This window comes from Falco rusticolus, chromosome 11, assembly GCF_015220075.1.
Source record: "Falco rusticolus isolate bFalRus1 chromosome 11, bFalRus1.pri, whole genome shotgun sequence".
Taxonomy (NCBI): domain Eukaryota; kingdom Metazoa; phylum Chordata; class Aves; order Falconiformes; family Falconidae; genus Falco; species Falco rusticolus.
This window is the reverse complement of record NC_051197.1, coordinates 24,231,202-24,247,386: the sequence shown is the minus strand read 5'-3', so window position 1 is coordinate 24,247,386 and position 16,185 is coordinate 24,231,202. Positions and strand designations below refer to the sequence as shown.

General features: G+C 37.0%; 1 protein-coding gene across 2 annotated transcripts in view; it reads left to right on the top strand.

Annotated features, from left to right (window-relative positions):
- The first annotated feature begins 485 nt into the window (after positions 1 to 485).
- The window catches only part of CFH (complement factor H), a 34,054-nt gene continuing 18,354 nt past the window's right edge, over positions 486 to 16,185 (top strand). The window contains exons 1-8 of one of the 2 annotated variants that reach the window (XM_037404115.1): positions 486 to 649; positions 4,029 to 4,214; positions 6,065 to 6,170; positions 7,506 to 7,582; positions 9,336 to 9,530; positions 11,743 to 11,913; positions 13,576 to 13,755; positions 15,266 to 15,466. In XM_037404115.1, coding sequence (XP_037260012.1) covers positions 586 to 649; positions 4,029 to 4,214; positions 6,065 to 6,170; positions 7,506 to 7,582; positions 9,336 to 9,530; positions 11,743 to 11,913; positions 13,576 to 13,755; positions 15,266 to 15,466 — 1,180 coding nt within the window. In that variant the 5' untranslated portion in view covers positions 486 to 585. Of the gene's footprint in view, positions 650 to 4,028; positions 4,215 to 6,064; positions 6,171 to 7,505; positions 7,583 to 9,335; positions 9,531 to 10,099; positions 10,183 to 11,742; positions 11,914 to 13,575; positions 13,756 to 15,265; positions 15,467 to 16,185 lie in introns of those variants that run through there. The other variant, XM_037404116.1, reaches the window with a different exon arrangement.

The following is a 16,185-nucleotide window of genomic DNA, read 5'->3' as shown; positions in this document are numbered from 1 at the left end:
ATTGAAACAAGTGCTTCAATATCAACTAGGTTTATTTAATCCAGTAAGTTTCCTTTGTTCTGGGCAGTTGATTATCTTACACGAGAACCAGTGAGTTAGTAAGTCACTTTGTATTTTTGTCTGCTTTTCACTTCAATTGTTTTCAACACAAATCTTGAATGATATGCATATAGTAGAGAAGTTAATTTTTACACACATTCCATTTAATATGAATTTCTGTTTTTTAACTGAGCATATAAGACACATGGAATCATGAAATTTATTTGTACAATTTGTTTTGGATACTAAAAGAAATAAACATCTGAGTGTGGAAGGGATTAATATGAAAACATGAGGTTTCATGTGAAAACAAGGCTTGCCAGAAGTTTATTTATTCTTTCAGCAAAGTTTAGAGAGGGAAAAAAAAAAATAAACACTTGTGTGTTGCAAGAGGATTAGGGGAAGTGACTGCTGAAATCAGAGTATAAATGCTTTGCAAGGTCAGTCCCTGGAGCAGTTAGGGAATAAAACAGGAGTGGAAATAAGAGTAATCAAAAAAAGTAGGCTACAATACCAGTGTGCTTGCTGAATTTCTGAACCTCTAGGATGTCGCTCCTGGGCTATACAGCTATGCTCTTATGTTGGATGTGTTATTGTACTGCAGAAAGAGGTAAGCTTTAAGGGCCACACACACACACACACACACCCCAGCAAAACCTTTCGTAAAGTGTGTGTGAAGATGGTAACAAAACCAATATGTAAATAAAATATTTGCATTGTAGCCCATTTTAATGAACTTTGCATCATGATAATTGAGCTCTCTTCTGGCAGTATCTGGTATCCTGTCATAAGTATTATTTCACCTATTTATTTGGATAACTACTGCTGCTATAATCTGTTGCAACAGAATTTTTAATGGTTAGTATCCCTATAAGCTGCAGTCAGACAACTCATTTGTTATTGATTATGTTTGTTAATTATTCTAACATTTAAAACCTGTAAACAGCCAGTAGATTAAATTAGGAAATATGCATTAAATGGGCATTTCTTTCTGTCCGGAATAATCTGTGAGATGATCTGAGAAAGAGGAATGATTACTATGTTGACTGAGAACCTTACAAAATGTCGGTTGACTGACAGACTGGTTTTAATTTATTAAATGTAATAAATGTATACAGGTGTGCTTTTGTACCTGTTTAAAGAGGTAGCTAGTGTTCTGGGTATCTTCAGAAGCCTTTGATATTTTCTGCTTCTCTATTCAATTTATTTTTTTTGATATTGTGTTTATCTTGTTTAATGTTTGTTTAGTAATTTCCTTTTTTTCTTTCTGTCTGGGTTTCTTTACATCGGCTGTTGTGAAAAGGGTGCTAGATGGTTTTGAGCTAGTGTGTCTTTGTTTGGTTCAGGTTGTTTTTAATCTTAGGTGAAGATTATGAAGACCTTATTAATCAAAACAATCTGATGGATTCTACTTTGAAAACCTGAAAAAAAATCAGAACATTAATGAAATTTATTATCTTTTTTATATATCCTTATAATAAAGAATGCTCCAAAGCAACTAATAAAGTCTAAATTGTTTGCAAGGAAGTCCAGAAAAGTCTGGGATTTGAAAAGAAACTTTCCCTGAATTTGCAGTTCCTTTTCACAATGCTTTCTTTAGATCAGAGAGATTGCAGAGGAATGTGAATGTAGCAATATTTGATTTATCTGGGACAGCTATTACCATGGATCATGCAGGGTTCTTAGTTCAAGTTTCATGTTGAAAGTCTGTGTGAGTTGTTCAAGAGCTGGGTTTTTGCACAAGGGCTGAAAAATACCTCTACCTGAATTCATAATTTATGCTTGACTTTATGGAAGTTGCTACCAGCGTAATGACAGCGAGAAAGCAGCTTGAGCTATTTCTGACTGAGGTCAAGTCACATATAAATACTAAGTGATTAATTCCAGCTCTCCTGTTCTCTCACTAAAGGATTTGAAGGTATGTATTTAAGTGCATGCTTTCTAATATAAAAATGAAACCCTCCCAGTTTTGGTGAGTACACATGGTGAGTGCATGATGTAATTAATATAGTTTTGAAGTGCATCCTGTCAGCAGACTACTTCTTCTCAATCTACTAAGAAGCTGCAATATAAAAAATATAAAATTGACTGTAGTCAGAAATACTTACCAATACTGTGACACTTTGTGGTAACACGTAGTTTGACATCAGTGCAGGAGTGGTAAAGAATAATCAGAGAGAGCTGAAATAGCACCCAGAAGGAAGCATGTTTTAGTAATGATGAAGAGACTATCAGGAGTTTTTCTTTTGCATAGCGTTATTTTTTTTTATAAATGTAGACAAGGAGGAGTCAAGAGGCCTCGTTCTGCTAAAAATAATATAGAACTCAGAAGCAAGAGAGGAATAGAGCAGAGAAGCATTGCCTGTACTAAACAGCCTCTTTTTTAAATAATGGAGTTTGGAGTCTTCTTTCTCAGCTTGCAAACTGAAAGCACTAATTCTAACGAGCTTTAATGAAAAACATGTGGAATTAGAAAATTTCTTTTTCTCATCATTACACAGAACTTTTATGGGGTAAACTAACCATTTTTAACACATGTAAAAGACAGGACTAGCTAAAGGAGTCTTGTTCATTTTGTTTATTCCTGCATTTTGCAAAAAAGTTATTAAAAAGTGCCTGTGTTTAAATCCTGTGAAGTGGAAGGCCCTACTGCCTTTTTTGACAGTAGGGTAGTACCCTCTAGTGGATAGAAGCAATAATTTTTACTCAGATACAAACATTCGTAGCAGGGAGCATACTTATCAAAGTAGTTGGAAAAAAAGGGAATGTGTGGGCATACTCTTCCTTTAGCACCTCAGCAGTATTGTCAAAGCTTGTCTGCTTCTGGCTACTTAAGACAGCCAAAATAAAGTTACTGGATCTCACAATTAACATTCTTTTCTTTATATTTTCAAATGCCATAGCAACAGTACACTTGTAATTATAGAGGTGTGTTTTTTCTTGTAACAGATCTTTTTCCTGAATTTTAAACAATTTTCTAAAATTATGCCTCTAATTTGGTAGGTACTCTACTGACTGAAATAAAATCGGTGAGTGTTCAAGGGTATGTCTTTGTACAACTAAAGTAAAATTCACTTTCCACGCTTTGATGTGGAAGAATGAGTATTTAATCTGCTCACTTTGTATTAGAAATCACAGCTACCTAATTTGTCCAATTTTTCTCCTTCTCAAGCTGTTGAGGAACTTCTAATTAATATTAATTCAGGCTCATTTCTTGTAATTCATATGGGCTTAGTTGTACATTTCTGTATACTGGAGACACTGAAGAAGGCCCAGGAAGGAGTTTTTTGGGAAGTACTATATAATATTGAGCTAATGAGAAATCTCACACAATACCATCTGCCCCCTAAGTTGCATCAAAATGCTTTGAAGCTAACAAAGGTAACCCAGAATTAATTACATTGTGTAGTAAGTAACTTGTCATAAGAACTAATCTCATGGACAGGAGGAATTAAATTTTGGAATATCAGGTGATTTCAGCCTGGAGAGAAAGTTTAGGCAACACAAAAGTGAGGGGAGATATGATAGAAGTTGATCAAATGACACATGAACTTAATGTCAGTAAGGATGGAGGTGGCTGCAGAAGAAAATAGTTTGAAAGGAAACTGCATACACAGAGTTCTCTGTGGTAATGGAAGGACAGGCATGGAGGAGCTCCAGCAGGTGGAAGGGTAAGATGTGTCTGGGTGAGAACCTGGGCACTAATGTCATCTTGGTCTTTGTAACTGAAATCTATTTCATGCATTTTGACTGTCCCGTGTGGTTTCTTGGAATTTCTGTGACTGCTCTTATGTCCTTCTAAATGTCAGTTCATATTCCTACAAAATGCAGCTTCTTGGCACTTTCCTATTTTGTGATGATTAAGTAGAAGACGTATGCTCATTTGATTGTAAATGCCACCAGGATTTCTTGCTACATTTTCTATTGTAAAATTATTTTGGCACTTGCAACATGCTTCAGTCACCAATATTTTTATTCACAATTTTTAGCTTGTGAAGAACCTCCTCCTAGGAGGATTAAAGAAGTGCCTAATGAAATATGGGACAAACCTCCCTATCCACATGGTACTCAAGTAACATATGGATGTCGGCCTGGATATATAAAACTTGGACGAATTGTGTTTGAGTGTGTTGATGGAGCATGGAAGCAATATCCACCAGGGGTAGAATGCAAAAGTAAGTATTTACACAAAATATGTGCAAACATTAGACCTGACAGATCACATTCCTCCCTAGTGATGGCAATGTGAAATTGTATCTTTGCCTGTAACTTACTTATTTCAGCATCCTTTAAAATATCATCCTAAAAAGTATGTATGCATAAGGAAATATTTTTGGAACTTCCTTTTCTCCAGATCAAAGGAGCATTTTTTTTTCTTTACAGGAGAAGATCTTACTCTAGACCAGTCTTATTAACCCAATTTATGTGAAGTTATTAAGTTATTAGGAGCTCGCTTCCAAAATTATAGAAAAAAAGTGAATGCAGATGAAATTTACATTCTAACCAGAATGAGTTACAAACCTAGCTTCTGAATGAGAGTCAGGAGACAGTATTGTCTTCTTTAAAGTTTTCAACTAGTTCTATGAAAGATATAATTTCTTGGAAGTGCAAAATTATTTTTCTTTGCCTGCTTTTTTAATCTGTGAAGGAAAATTCATGATTAGAATAAGCACTGCTATATATTATCTCTAGTATACTATGTTAAGAGTTTAGAAGTATCTCACACCTTGATTTGGAATTTATTAGTGAATAAACTGAAGAAATATAAATAAAGTAATAAATAAATTATTATTAGCAGATATTTCTTTTCTATAAGAAATTATTTTTAAACTCAAATTTTAGATGAAACAGCTTTTTTTCTTGCATGTCTAACATACAAAATTTTTACTGATAGAAAATAAATGTTTGGTTTGATAATATGTAATTTAGTCCAGGTGCCATTCAAACAGAAATGAATACAAATGATGAGTAAAAATGAATTAATAAAGTTGTTACTGGTTTCTTTTACATTTTTCATTTAGTCACCTTCTCAGTTTTTATATGTTTGGATAACTTAGTGAACACAGATCTTAAAAATTATAGAAAAATTGGTGTTGCTCTTTTGTAGCATATTTTGGTAAATACTGCCACCCAGTGAATAGATACTGGCACTGGCAAGGTGCAGGCAGAAGGAGAGGGATGATCTGCCACAAATAACCATGTCCCTTTTTCAGGATAGGCCAGGCTGGACAGCAAAACTGACCATGAGGTTTTCGGTTTTCTCTGAATCACACTGGAGCAGGCGTAGGGCCTACTCAAACACCTCTTCCTTGGAAAAAACAAGGACACTGATATGGTCCAAGAAGTGAAATTGCTCAGGTTACCAAGGACCAGGGAAGATTTCTTCTGAGGAGGCCTGATACGTTTTAGCTATGCAGTTTATTTTCCAGTCCATATTATGACATCCAAAGTGGATGAATGAGAGGGATGGTGTGCTCATCTTTGCAATTCTTTTGGGAATCCAGGGCAAATAGTTGATGCCAGACCACAAGAAAAGTCCTCTGGGGAGCTTTGAGCAGGAAGGACAGAGGACCAAAAAACTCCTGTGGCCTTAGACCATCCCTCTTTACTCAACACAATCCCCATCAAATTGAGGAAATTTCATTTCCAGTCATGGATGGATTCTGTAGCGGAAGCTTTGGACCCGTTTATGTCACAAGTTGTACAAAAATCTGAAGTTAGATCCTGCCACTCTTTGTCATAAAACTTAAGATGAGCTTAGCCTTTTTAAAGAATAAAACCTGCTAATTTGTTATTTAACTGTTATTAAAAAATCAACAGATCCTTACTGCAATACATTCTCATTGAAGATAGTAATTAAAAAAGGGGGGGGGGGGTAATCAAGCTAATGCTGAGTATTTTTGCATTTTTGAAAGGCCCATACTTGCTACTAATAATTAGAAAAGTGCTCTCATTCACACTTTTGCATTCTTATGTATGGTGTAAGTTGCTGGGTTTTTTAATTCTTCTTCTTGTTTTTTACCAGATAAGCCCTGTGGACATCCTGGAGATATTGAGTTTGGTTCCTTTGAACTTACCAGTGGAAGTGAATTTGTATTTGGTGCGAGAGTTGAATACAGATGTAATGATGGGTAATACCTTTTTAGTTCAATGTATGGGTGTTAACATAAGGTGCTAATGTTAAAAGAAGTGTCAGTTATATATTTGTTGTCTGTAAGGCAGATTCAACATTAATATTTAATGCTCAGTTATTGTTTAATTTAAATTTATGTAATTACAGTAATGTTAAAGATAACTCTTTCTCATGTCTGGTGCTACTGGAGTAACTGAACTCATGCACTTGAAGCTGTCATCCAAAGTGTCTAAAATACTAAAGGCAGTATCTAACTTGAAATCATGGCTGTTCAAGTAGAAAACAAATATAGTGGTCTGTCTGTGAAGCTGACTCCACCAGCCAGCCAGTTCAGATGGAAATGCAGCTTTGTATGCTGGAATCAGTGCTTTCAGTATGCAGTCATGATGCAGTTCTGGTAGCGAAGTCATTAGTCCTTACGACAGTCTCCTATTCAGAACCACAACTCACCAGTCCTGCCTAAATCATTTTTGTGCATTATGAAGTAAAATGTATTGTAAAAAATGTTTGATGGAAGGAATTTCTAGTAGACTCACTAATATGTCTTCATTGACTGCTTGGAGGAAATTCTCTGTTTCTCCTCTATTCATCTTCTCTGATGAAAACTGCAGCAAGGCAAATACATATATATATATTTTTGTATATGTGTTGTGCTTAGTTAAGTATGCCTCTGACTGCATGCTTTCCTCTTGAAATGCAAGTCAGCTATAAGCATGGTACAGTAGCATATCAATCTTTGTATTGCTGGAATCTAGTCTGAGTTCCACAAAAAGAGTTCTAAAATCAATATTCTCCTTAATCCCTTAATTTCAGACAGTTCTTCACTGTCATTTCAGACTGGCTGTACTTCCTTTGACTACATTGCAGACAAAGCAGAAGCCATGGCATTGTGGCCGTGTTGCCCTCAAACCTAAGATAATACTAGTTCATCAAAGCATGAGATACATACGGTTTGGACTAAGTCCTAATTTGATGCTGTCACATGGCTTTCAGTCATACTTGAGCAACAGGAGTTTTACTCTGCTTGCTATGGATTAAGTAAATTACGCCTAGGCTATTTGTTATGTAGCTAAAGCTTGCTACCTCTGTAACGAAGAGGCCGTCTTACCAATCACTTCCTACTTTCAGATTTTCTTTGTATTTTTTGCCGTATGCAATTAAAAGAAAGAACATAGTTAAGATGCAGACCAAAAAACTACTTCATTTTGTCACATTTTGGCTAGTCTGTGCTACATCATATGAAACCTACTTCCTGTGCTTCAAAAACAGCAGCACTGCTGTTTCTGTCACATAATGAGACTGTATTTTAGCTGTTTACTTTTTATTCGGTAAGATACTGGATGCTCAGCCAAAGAAATTACCGTGAGTGTCAGGCAGATGGATGGAGCAATGACATCCCTCACTGTGAAGGTAAATGGAGTTTGACATTTAATTCTTTATCAAACTGTCTTTTTGTCTGTCTGATATGATCTAGAACTAGTCTGTGATCTCTCTACTGGTATTAATTCACGTATGTTTAAATTCAAGTTATGAAGCAGTGAAGCTCTTACAATGACTGCTCAGCCATTTTAGTCCAACAAACACTCAAGCTTTTTTAAAAAGCATTTGCAAAACAGTCTTTTCACCCCCAGACTCACTTAAAGCTCTGCCTCACCTGAAGGCCCTGAGATGCCTGCAAAACATGGTTACAAAAGGCAGCCGGGATGGGGCATTTCAGACATATGTGAAAGCATGTGTGGTTTTAGCCAGTTTCCTCCTCCACCCTCACGAATATCCTAGCCATTAAGATTTGGTTAGAAATTCTTCTCCCTATTAACATACTGTGGAAGAACTTCAATAAGTAAGAGTGAGAGAGACTCAGACCTCAAGACTTAATAGACTGGATGGCTCAGATGATACTTCCCTGATTTTGGAAGTATTTTCACCCATTTCAAACCTGTATGATTATGAAAATAAGATTCCTTTCTTCTCAAAGTTAATTTTTGACTGCTCTGTTTTAACATATGTGTGCAGCGGTGACATTTATCTTTAGCTTAAGCATCTAATATCAGGAAGGGTTCTCTAAGTAAAGAATCACAAATGAAAGTAGTATCTTTCTCTTGTCTAGAGTTTGTTGTCTGTGTTTTGACATTTCCTTGATCTCAGATATTTCACATCTTGTTTACTGGATTTTGAGCGTCCTCAATTTTAGGCATGCAGGTCTCTGCGCAGTATAGAACAATGGTTTCCAAAATTTTCTGTCACATGTCACCAAGATACTGCAATTTCAAAGTCCTCATAAGGTTTTTCTGTCATGATTGAGTTTTCATTGTGCTGAAATGTGATTGCCTATGGAAGAAAGTATTTGCATAATGTCCTAATTGTAGGAAGATAGAATGTAAGCTCACAGAAAAGGCAGATCGCTTATAAGGTGGAGAATGTTGTCAGAGGAAAGTGGGAGCTATGGTAGGCGAAACGCCAGCCACTTTCATGTATGCTCAGTGATATCTTCATGAACATTCAAGAATGAGCTTTGATAGTCATTTCCCCCTTAATAAGAATTATCTGATGTTATACAGTAAATTTTCCTTTTTCTAGAATTACAAAGTTAGGAGATAAAAGAGGTCTAAATTAATGGCTGACACTGTATTCCTTTACTTTAGCGACATAATTGTTCTGAGAACGAGGATTTTTAGTGGGTAACAACTGTTGGAGTCAGCCTGTAACAATGGCACTTTTCCAGACACTTGTGTATAGCAAATACAGTTTGGCATGGCGCTAAGGTAAATGAATCTATTTTGACAGATTTTAGTGGCCCTGTGTATCAGTCAAGGCTCATCTAACCATCTGTAGAATTCACAGGATAATTTAGATTGGGTGGGACCTGAGGTCATCTAATTCAGTGGGTGCTCTGTCTTCAGCCTTCAAGGGCAGAGAAAAGGATGATGAGAGCTGGTCTACAAGCTTCCTCCTATGTCGGTCTGTCTTTTTGCTTAGGGTTTTGTATTATATCTCTTGCAAATGGTATCTGATTACATAGCAAGAGTCTATATTTTTAAAATGTGTAAAGAAAATTACAATGACTTTTCTGTATTTTAAGTTTTTTATGTGTTGGTTTATTTTACAGAATAGACCTCAAAATGGCTCTTTTTTTCCTTTGCTTTGGTTTTGTTTTATTTTCCAGTGGCAAAGTGTTTACCTGTACAAGCACCAGAAAATGGAAGAGTAATTACAACTGGTGCATTTGAGCTAGGCCAAGAATATTCCTTTGGCCAGGTTGTGAATTTTGAATGTAATGCAAAATACCAGCTTGTTGGATCTAAAGAAATAATTTGCTCTTCTAACGGAAAATGGAGTAGCGATGTGCCTCAGTGCCAAGGTAAAGAGGAAACTATTTATTATCTGTAATTAAGAAGTTTTATTCTCAAAGACTTCTAAGGACTGGTTGCCGTATGGGAAACTACAAAGCTGTCACTTTGTTCCACAGCAATTAAGCATAGTTTGTCTGTAAACAATCTCCATTGCATATATGCAGAAGTAGGATAAGAAAGAGAAATCAGAGAATATTGGATGCTAATATAGTCATAATGGACCATCTGTTTGTTCCACATTTTCACTACAAGCTCTATGTTTTGCCAGGCTGCAGTCAATTTCCTTGAAAATAGCTTTGGTATGTCTACATAAAATTCAATCACTTCAGTGTTGATTTAACAAAAGTAATTACAGTTTTGAATCTATGTGAACCAAGTTTAAAAAACAGGTATGATTTTAATTCTCTCATGTTCTTAGGTTATATAAAATACAAAGAAATCATGGTGGGTCTTTCTTTCTTTCTTCAGACTAATGTGTTTTGACAGGTTAGAAGGTTAATTCATGTCTAGTTTTTACAGAGCCACACAATAACAGAATAGGTGAGGCTGGAAGGGACTTCTTACGGACCCTCAAAGCAGTCAGCTAGGGCAAGTTGCTCAAGACTATGTCCACTTGGCTTTTCAACTTCTCCAAAGATGGAGACTCCACAGCCTCCCTGGGTAACCCATTCCCGTGTTTGACCACTCTTAAGTAAAAATGTTTTTTTCTTATGTTTAAGTGGTATTTCCTATCTTTCAGTTTGTGCCCATTGCTTCTCATCTAGTCACTGGGTGCCAATGAGAAGGGTCTGGCTCCATCATCTTTGCTTCTGCCTGTCCCACCCCATTCAGGAGTTTATACATATAAATAAAATCCTCTCTCCCCCCAAGCCTTCTTTTCTCTAGATTCTCTTAAGCCTTTTTTTGCCTTTCAGTTTTTCCAATTCCTTAATTATCTTCATGTCTCTTCACTGGATCTGCTCCAGTATGTCCATGTCTTTCCTGTATTGGGGGAGCTTTGACCTGAACACGGCACTCCAGATGTGGTCTCACCAGTGCTGAGTAAGGGGGGAAGGTCACCTCTTTTGACCTGCTGGCAACACTCTTCCCAATGGAGCCCAGGGTGTTGTTTTCATTGTTTGCTGCAAAGACACGTTGTTACCCCCTGTTCAGTTTGTCCACGAAGACTGCTAAGATTTTTTTCTGCAAAAATACTTTTTAGCCAATTGACCCCACCCTGCTCTGCCCACAGCTTCTACTGGTGAATGGGTTTATTCCTCCCATTTTGCAAATACAGATTGTATGGGATTGGACTGTCAGTATATAAGGAAGCTTGTGGTACCAATCACTGTTAAGTATCTGGTCCATCAAGTTTCTTGGAGTATTTATGTTATCTGATCATGAAGTGTGCATTTAGAAGAGCAGAGTATATATGTCAGGATATCAGATATGGTTTGTTCACAATTTCAGTGCTGCATTTTTCTGATTTGAAACCCCCATTTATTGTAAATTGAACAGCATAAAGTGGGATTACAGCCATGTACCTTTAATATTTTGCAGAATATAGTGAATTTGATTAAACAGTTACAGTTCTACTGAGCTATGTTTCATCTTAAATGCAAGGGAATCCAAGAGGACTCTTTGGTGTCCTGCTCTGTGGCCTAGGAAAGAAAGCCTTGAATATTTTCTGGCTTTATGAATGCAGTTTTTGGAAACTGCAAGATCTTAGTGGTTTTATTGGGTTTGGCAAGGAGATGGGGATGCTGACGTTCTTTTACAGATAGTTAAGCATTCTAGTGTCAGTTTTCCAGGTAGTTTAATTCTTTTTTCCTGTTGATGCCATGATTTAACTAATCATCTACTGGCTATGAGAGAGCTTTAAGTTTGCTGGAAATTACAAGGAAATTTAATTATCTGAAAAATGGAAAATTCTAGATTTCAGCTAGCCTAGATGCTTATTTCAGAATGTCCCCTGCCCTTATATACTGATTATGAGATCATTAAAACCCAAAGCAAAGCTCTAAAATGTGTCTCATGAACCAATTTGCTATAGATGCTGTGCTACACCACACTTTCTACCTGGCATCCACAAGCAGGTCACTGAAGTGTTTTCAAATAAGTTTCAGTTTCCAAATGCAAATGTTTTGTGAAGTCAAATGAAAAAAACCTAAATTTTATTCCAGTAGGCATTTAAATGTAGCAAATAAAAATAAACAAAAATTCTGTATTTCTCAATTTCAGAGATTATCTGTGATGTACCAGATATTCAGCATGGATTTATACGTTCTCCAAAGAGGTCTTACAAGGACTCTGAAAAGCTGCCGTTTGTCTGTGATGAAGGGTATACGTATGGTAACACAGTAGATGTACGATGTACTGAATCAGGATGGACTCCAACCCCCTATTGCACTGGTTAGCCTTGCCTAAAGTTATTTTGCACATTTATTGTGTTTGGAAGTAATTTCAGAGTTGAGTAATGACAAAAGTTAGTTTAATCACCACAAAATAAATCCATCCGCATCTGACCAGTAGCCCATGAAGATCTGGAAGGACTAAGTATTAAAGAGGCCAAACAACTGGGTAAGAATTTTCCATGGAGAGCAGCAGCAAAAACAGTTAATTCAGTCTTTTGTTACTTGAGTGTAGTTAAATAGGCCCACAAAGCAAAAATTGCTCCAGTATACTGCATAAATAAGACTGGTGTTAAAATAGTTCATGCTGCATTAGCAGGTATTGTTATTTTATTCTTTTTTTATATATGATTCTGTATTAATGTGAAGAACATAGGAAAATGATTTCTTGGGCTAGAAAAAAATCCTAATTTGGACAAATAGGAGGGATAAAGCTGAATCTCTTTATCTTCTACAAAATGCAATGAACATGTTTTATCTAAGGGAAGGAAAAATGAGGCACTAAAAAGAATATTTAAGCAAGCAGGAAAAAAATTATTAATACAAGAGAAATTTAAACTACAGACGGAACCTGAAATTTTTAATGCATTGAAAAATTAACATTTCAAACCAAGTTCTTAGAGAAGTGGTATCGTTTTTTTAAGTCCTCTTGTCTTCACATCAAGTTTTGATACCTTTCTAAGTGTGTTTAACCTGAACATAACTGGTACAAGTCAGTGGCTTTGCTGTATGTTGGAAGACTGGGTAAAGAAATATTTGTTTGATACCATATGAATTGTAGCAGTATGACTAAAACTGGGGAAAGCTAACAGTCTTAAGCTTTCCTTAAGCTTAAGCCTATGCTTATGAAACACAAGTAGTTCTTTGAGGGGGAGATACAAATTAATGCACCTTCAGGTCTTCTGTGTTCAGTAGTTGAGATGCAGTGGCCCCATAGCTGAGACTCTGCTACTTATAATCATGGGACTAACCACACCATAAAATACCACTCAGCATCTCACCCTGTATGAACATTTGAGAGAAGTTTGCTTGACCTGCTGAACTGATCTCTGCATCTTGTGTGAGTGTCCTGATGAGTCTTAGGGTAGTTTGAGCAGACTGAGCACCTGGTTGCTAGTCGTTATAGCCATCCTCTAAATTTCCAGGCTAATAGTTCTGATCGATCAGTTCCAGCTGAAGAGGAACAATTGAAAAATGATCCCTGTTTCACTGATGGAACTTCAGTAAGAAATTGTTAGTGTACAGTGCAATCTTTCAGAAATTACTGGAAATTAAAAAAGTTTCTTTCAAAGTGTCTTTCACATTAAAATCCTGATTTAAGTTATAAGCTGCCTTTCAAGAGTTCTTCTGAAATAGTGAGATAGTGTTGTAGGAAGAACAATCTGAAGTTGACATCACCATTGCCAAAGGAGTTTGGCCATTCTCTTTGCAGTTCAGGTTTAGTCTTTTAATTAGCCTGACATCAGTAAGAGCTGTGACTCTCCTCTCACAAAGTGGTACATTTCTAAGGGTGGCAGAGAAGTGTAACCTTTTCTTTGCCCTAAGCAACATCTTTTTAACGATTTCATGCAGTTATGGTTAATATGCTATGAAAATAAGAACTTATGTAATAAATATAAATATAGTCTTCAAATTAGCATCCAGTTTTTCTCTTTTTATTTAGTAATTCAGTGCTCTCCTCCAAGCATTCCCAATGGGAGCTTTAGACCTCAACGCAACAGCTACAAAGAACGTGATACAATCACAATACAGTGTGATGATGGATATCAAATTACAACAACAACTGGCAGAAACACAGCTGAATGCACCAAGAATGGCTGGGTGCCTGATCCAGTTTGTACCTGTAAGTAGCTCTTGTGAATGAAGACACAACATGTGGAGTTTTTGGAAATATATCAGTGAAAAAGAGGCCAAGAGAAAAACTTCAGAAGCATGAGAAGTGAGAGTTGCTTATTCACTGTGTTTCTTCATGATTTAAAACTTAATTTGGTGGTTTGGAAAAACAGCTATCAAACAATGGTATAATCTACATTTACATTTTGTTTATAAACACAGGTGTTATCTATTATTGCATTTCTGAAAGTATGTGTTAAAATGTGCTATAGTTGGCTCCCTGTCAGGAAGGTTTGTGGTCTGCCAGAGTAGCATGCCAGTCAAGATAAGAGGATGTAGCGAGTGTTAAAGTATCCAAACTGAAACATAGGTAATGGTTGGAGGTTATCTTTCATAATTCATATTTTTATTTGCAGTTGTATGTTGGATATTATGAACAATCACAGTTTTATTCTACCTGTTATAACCTGGTAAATAACAAAACAAGATATTCTTGATTGTTGATGAGTTCATTCTTGGCTTAAACTTCCCATACCTACAATTATAGTTTTGCCAGTAGGCACAGTAGTAACAAATAAATAAATAAATTGGCAACTAATTTCATAATCTAGCACTCTTTGGTCACTGAAAATAAAAGAAAAACTTAGAAAACAGAATGAGAGAAACCCTGATGAAATCAATCTTGTAAATGAACCTTTGGATAAGATGATTTTAACTATTCCTGAGAAGTGCAGTTAGTATCTGTATTGATCTTTCCTCTATATATGTGTGGGTTCTAAAATTCAGATATGATTCTGAGACCACTTCACTCATTATTGAGTGGTCTGTCCAGTGGGTGATGTCCCCTGCCTCAGCATGTAGGCTCTGAGACAGGGCACTTCAGGAGGAATGTACCTGCCATGGCCGAATAGGACACCCTGGGTAAAAACTGAATAAAAGCTTCTGGGAATCTCCTCCTTCAGTCCTTGAGTTGTCCCTGAAAAGGATCAGTTCTTCTGAGGAACTGAGAAAACAAAAGAATTTTAAAATCAAAATTAGAAGATCTAGGAAGAGATTTTGGTGCAGGATCCCAAAAGTTACAAATGAAAGTGGTGACAGGAGTCATCTCAGTTTTAGAGTCCACAGTTCAGTGTCTGTAGCTGAGCTCGCTGTCTGGGCTCCCATCATGGTCAGTAGAGCAAATTTAGTCAGGACGGTCTACAAAGACGGTGTCCTCTCACTGTAGAATAAATACTTACATTTGGTCTCATGAATCAGCCTTTGGAGTCCACTGAGAATATTGACTTGATTTCTGTTGGTTCCAATGGAGTCGAAGGGAAGCAACACAGGTGTAAGCACTGACAGACACCAGAAGCAGCGTGTGATTGTTCCTGCACTCCTTAGGATCTGCCAAGGTGTGCAGTCCTGATTCTGTCAGTTTCAGAAAACGCTCAGATGACCAAACTGAATCTGAATTAATTGTGTCCTGAACTTCTTGTCATGCATGTGCTGATGTTGTTACTGTTCAATTTTATTTCAAGGGAAACCGTGTGACTATCCAGCTATAGAAAATGGCAGGTTGAGTGAATCACTGGAGTACGGCAAATACTATTACTTTCCAATGAGGCTGGGGCAGCACGCTCATTACCACTGCAACAATGGTTATTCAACCCCGAGTGGAGAATACTGGGTTCAAATGGTCTGTTCTGAAAGGGGCTGGTCTCCAAAGCCAAAATGCCTCAGTAAGTACATTTCTACTATATGCTCAGTTCTGTTGTAATTGGCAAAGGTCTGTGCGGCAGAAATTGTGCCGATGGAGCACAAGACGGAACAGGGAACAGTTTGCTAAAGTAAAACTGCTTTAATTGATCCCTGGAACTGCAACCAGACTGTCCATCCTATCTGCAGAGCTCAAACTGTCAGCTAGTAAGAAAAAGACACTCTGAAATGATTAAAGTAAGGATGAAAGAATGCTTTTAGATTTTGGAGATTCTCTACTCCCAAAACCATTCATGAGATTAAGAAACACACAGGAAACATTTGTCCGGCTTCCAGGGTATGTGCATGCATCTACTTTCATCTGCACATATAAACAGGGAGCTTCTACTCTATGTAGATATATTCTTCCCTCTGCATCTTGGGCGCTTTGTCTAGTTTGCTCTCTGAGCTCCATTGCCTGCTCCCTTTGGAAAACATTTGGAGCGGAGAAGGGGGCACACGCTTGCAATAAGCTGAGAGTGAGCATGGCATCAGCAAAAGATCCAGATACACTGACTTAGATTTAAAATAGATTTAAAGCAGCAAGCTGAGGCCTGCTCTCCTAACATGTATCTTCAGTCACAGCAAAGTTCCTACCTATTGGTAGGGCTTGGAAGCGGATTACAAAAGGTTGATCTTTCCCTGTTGCCCTTGTGGTGCCTTGAGTGGTGCTCAGTGCAGGGAATGAATGGAGTCCTGCTCA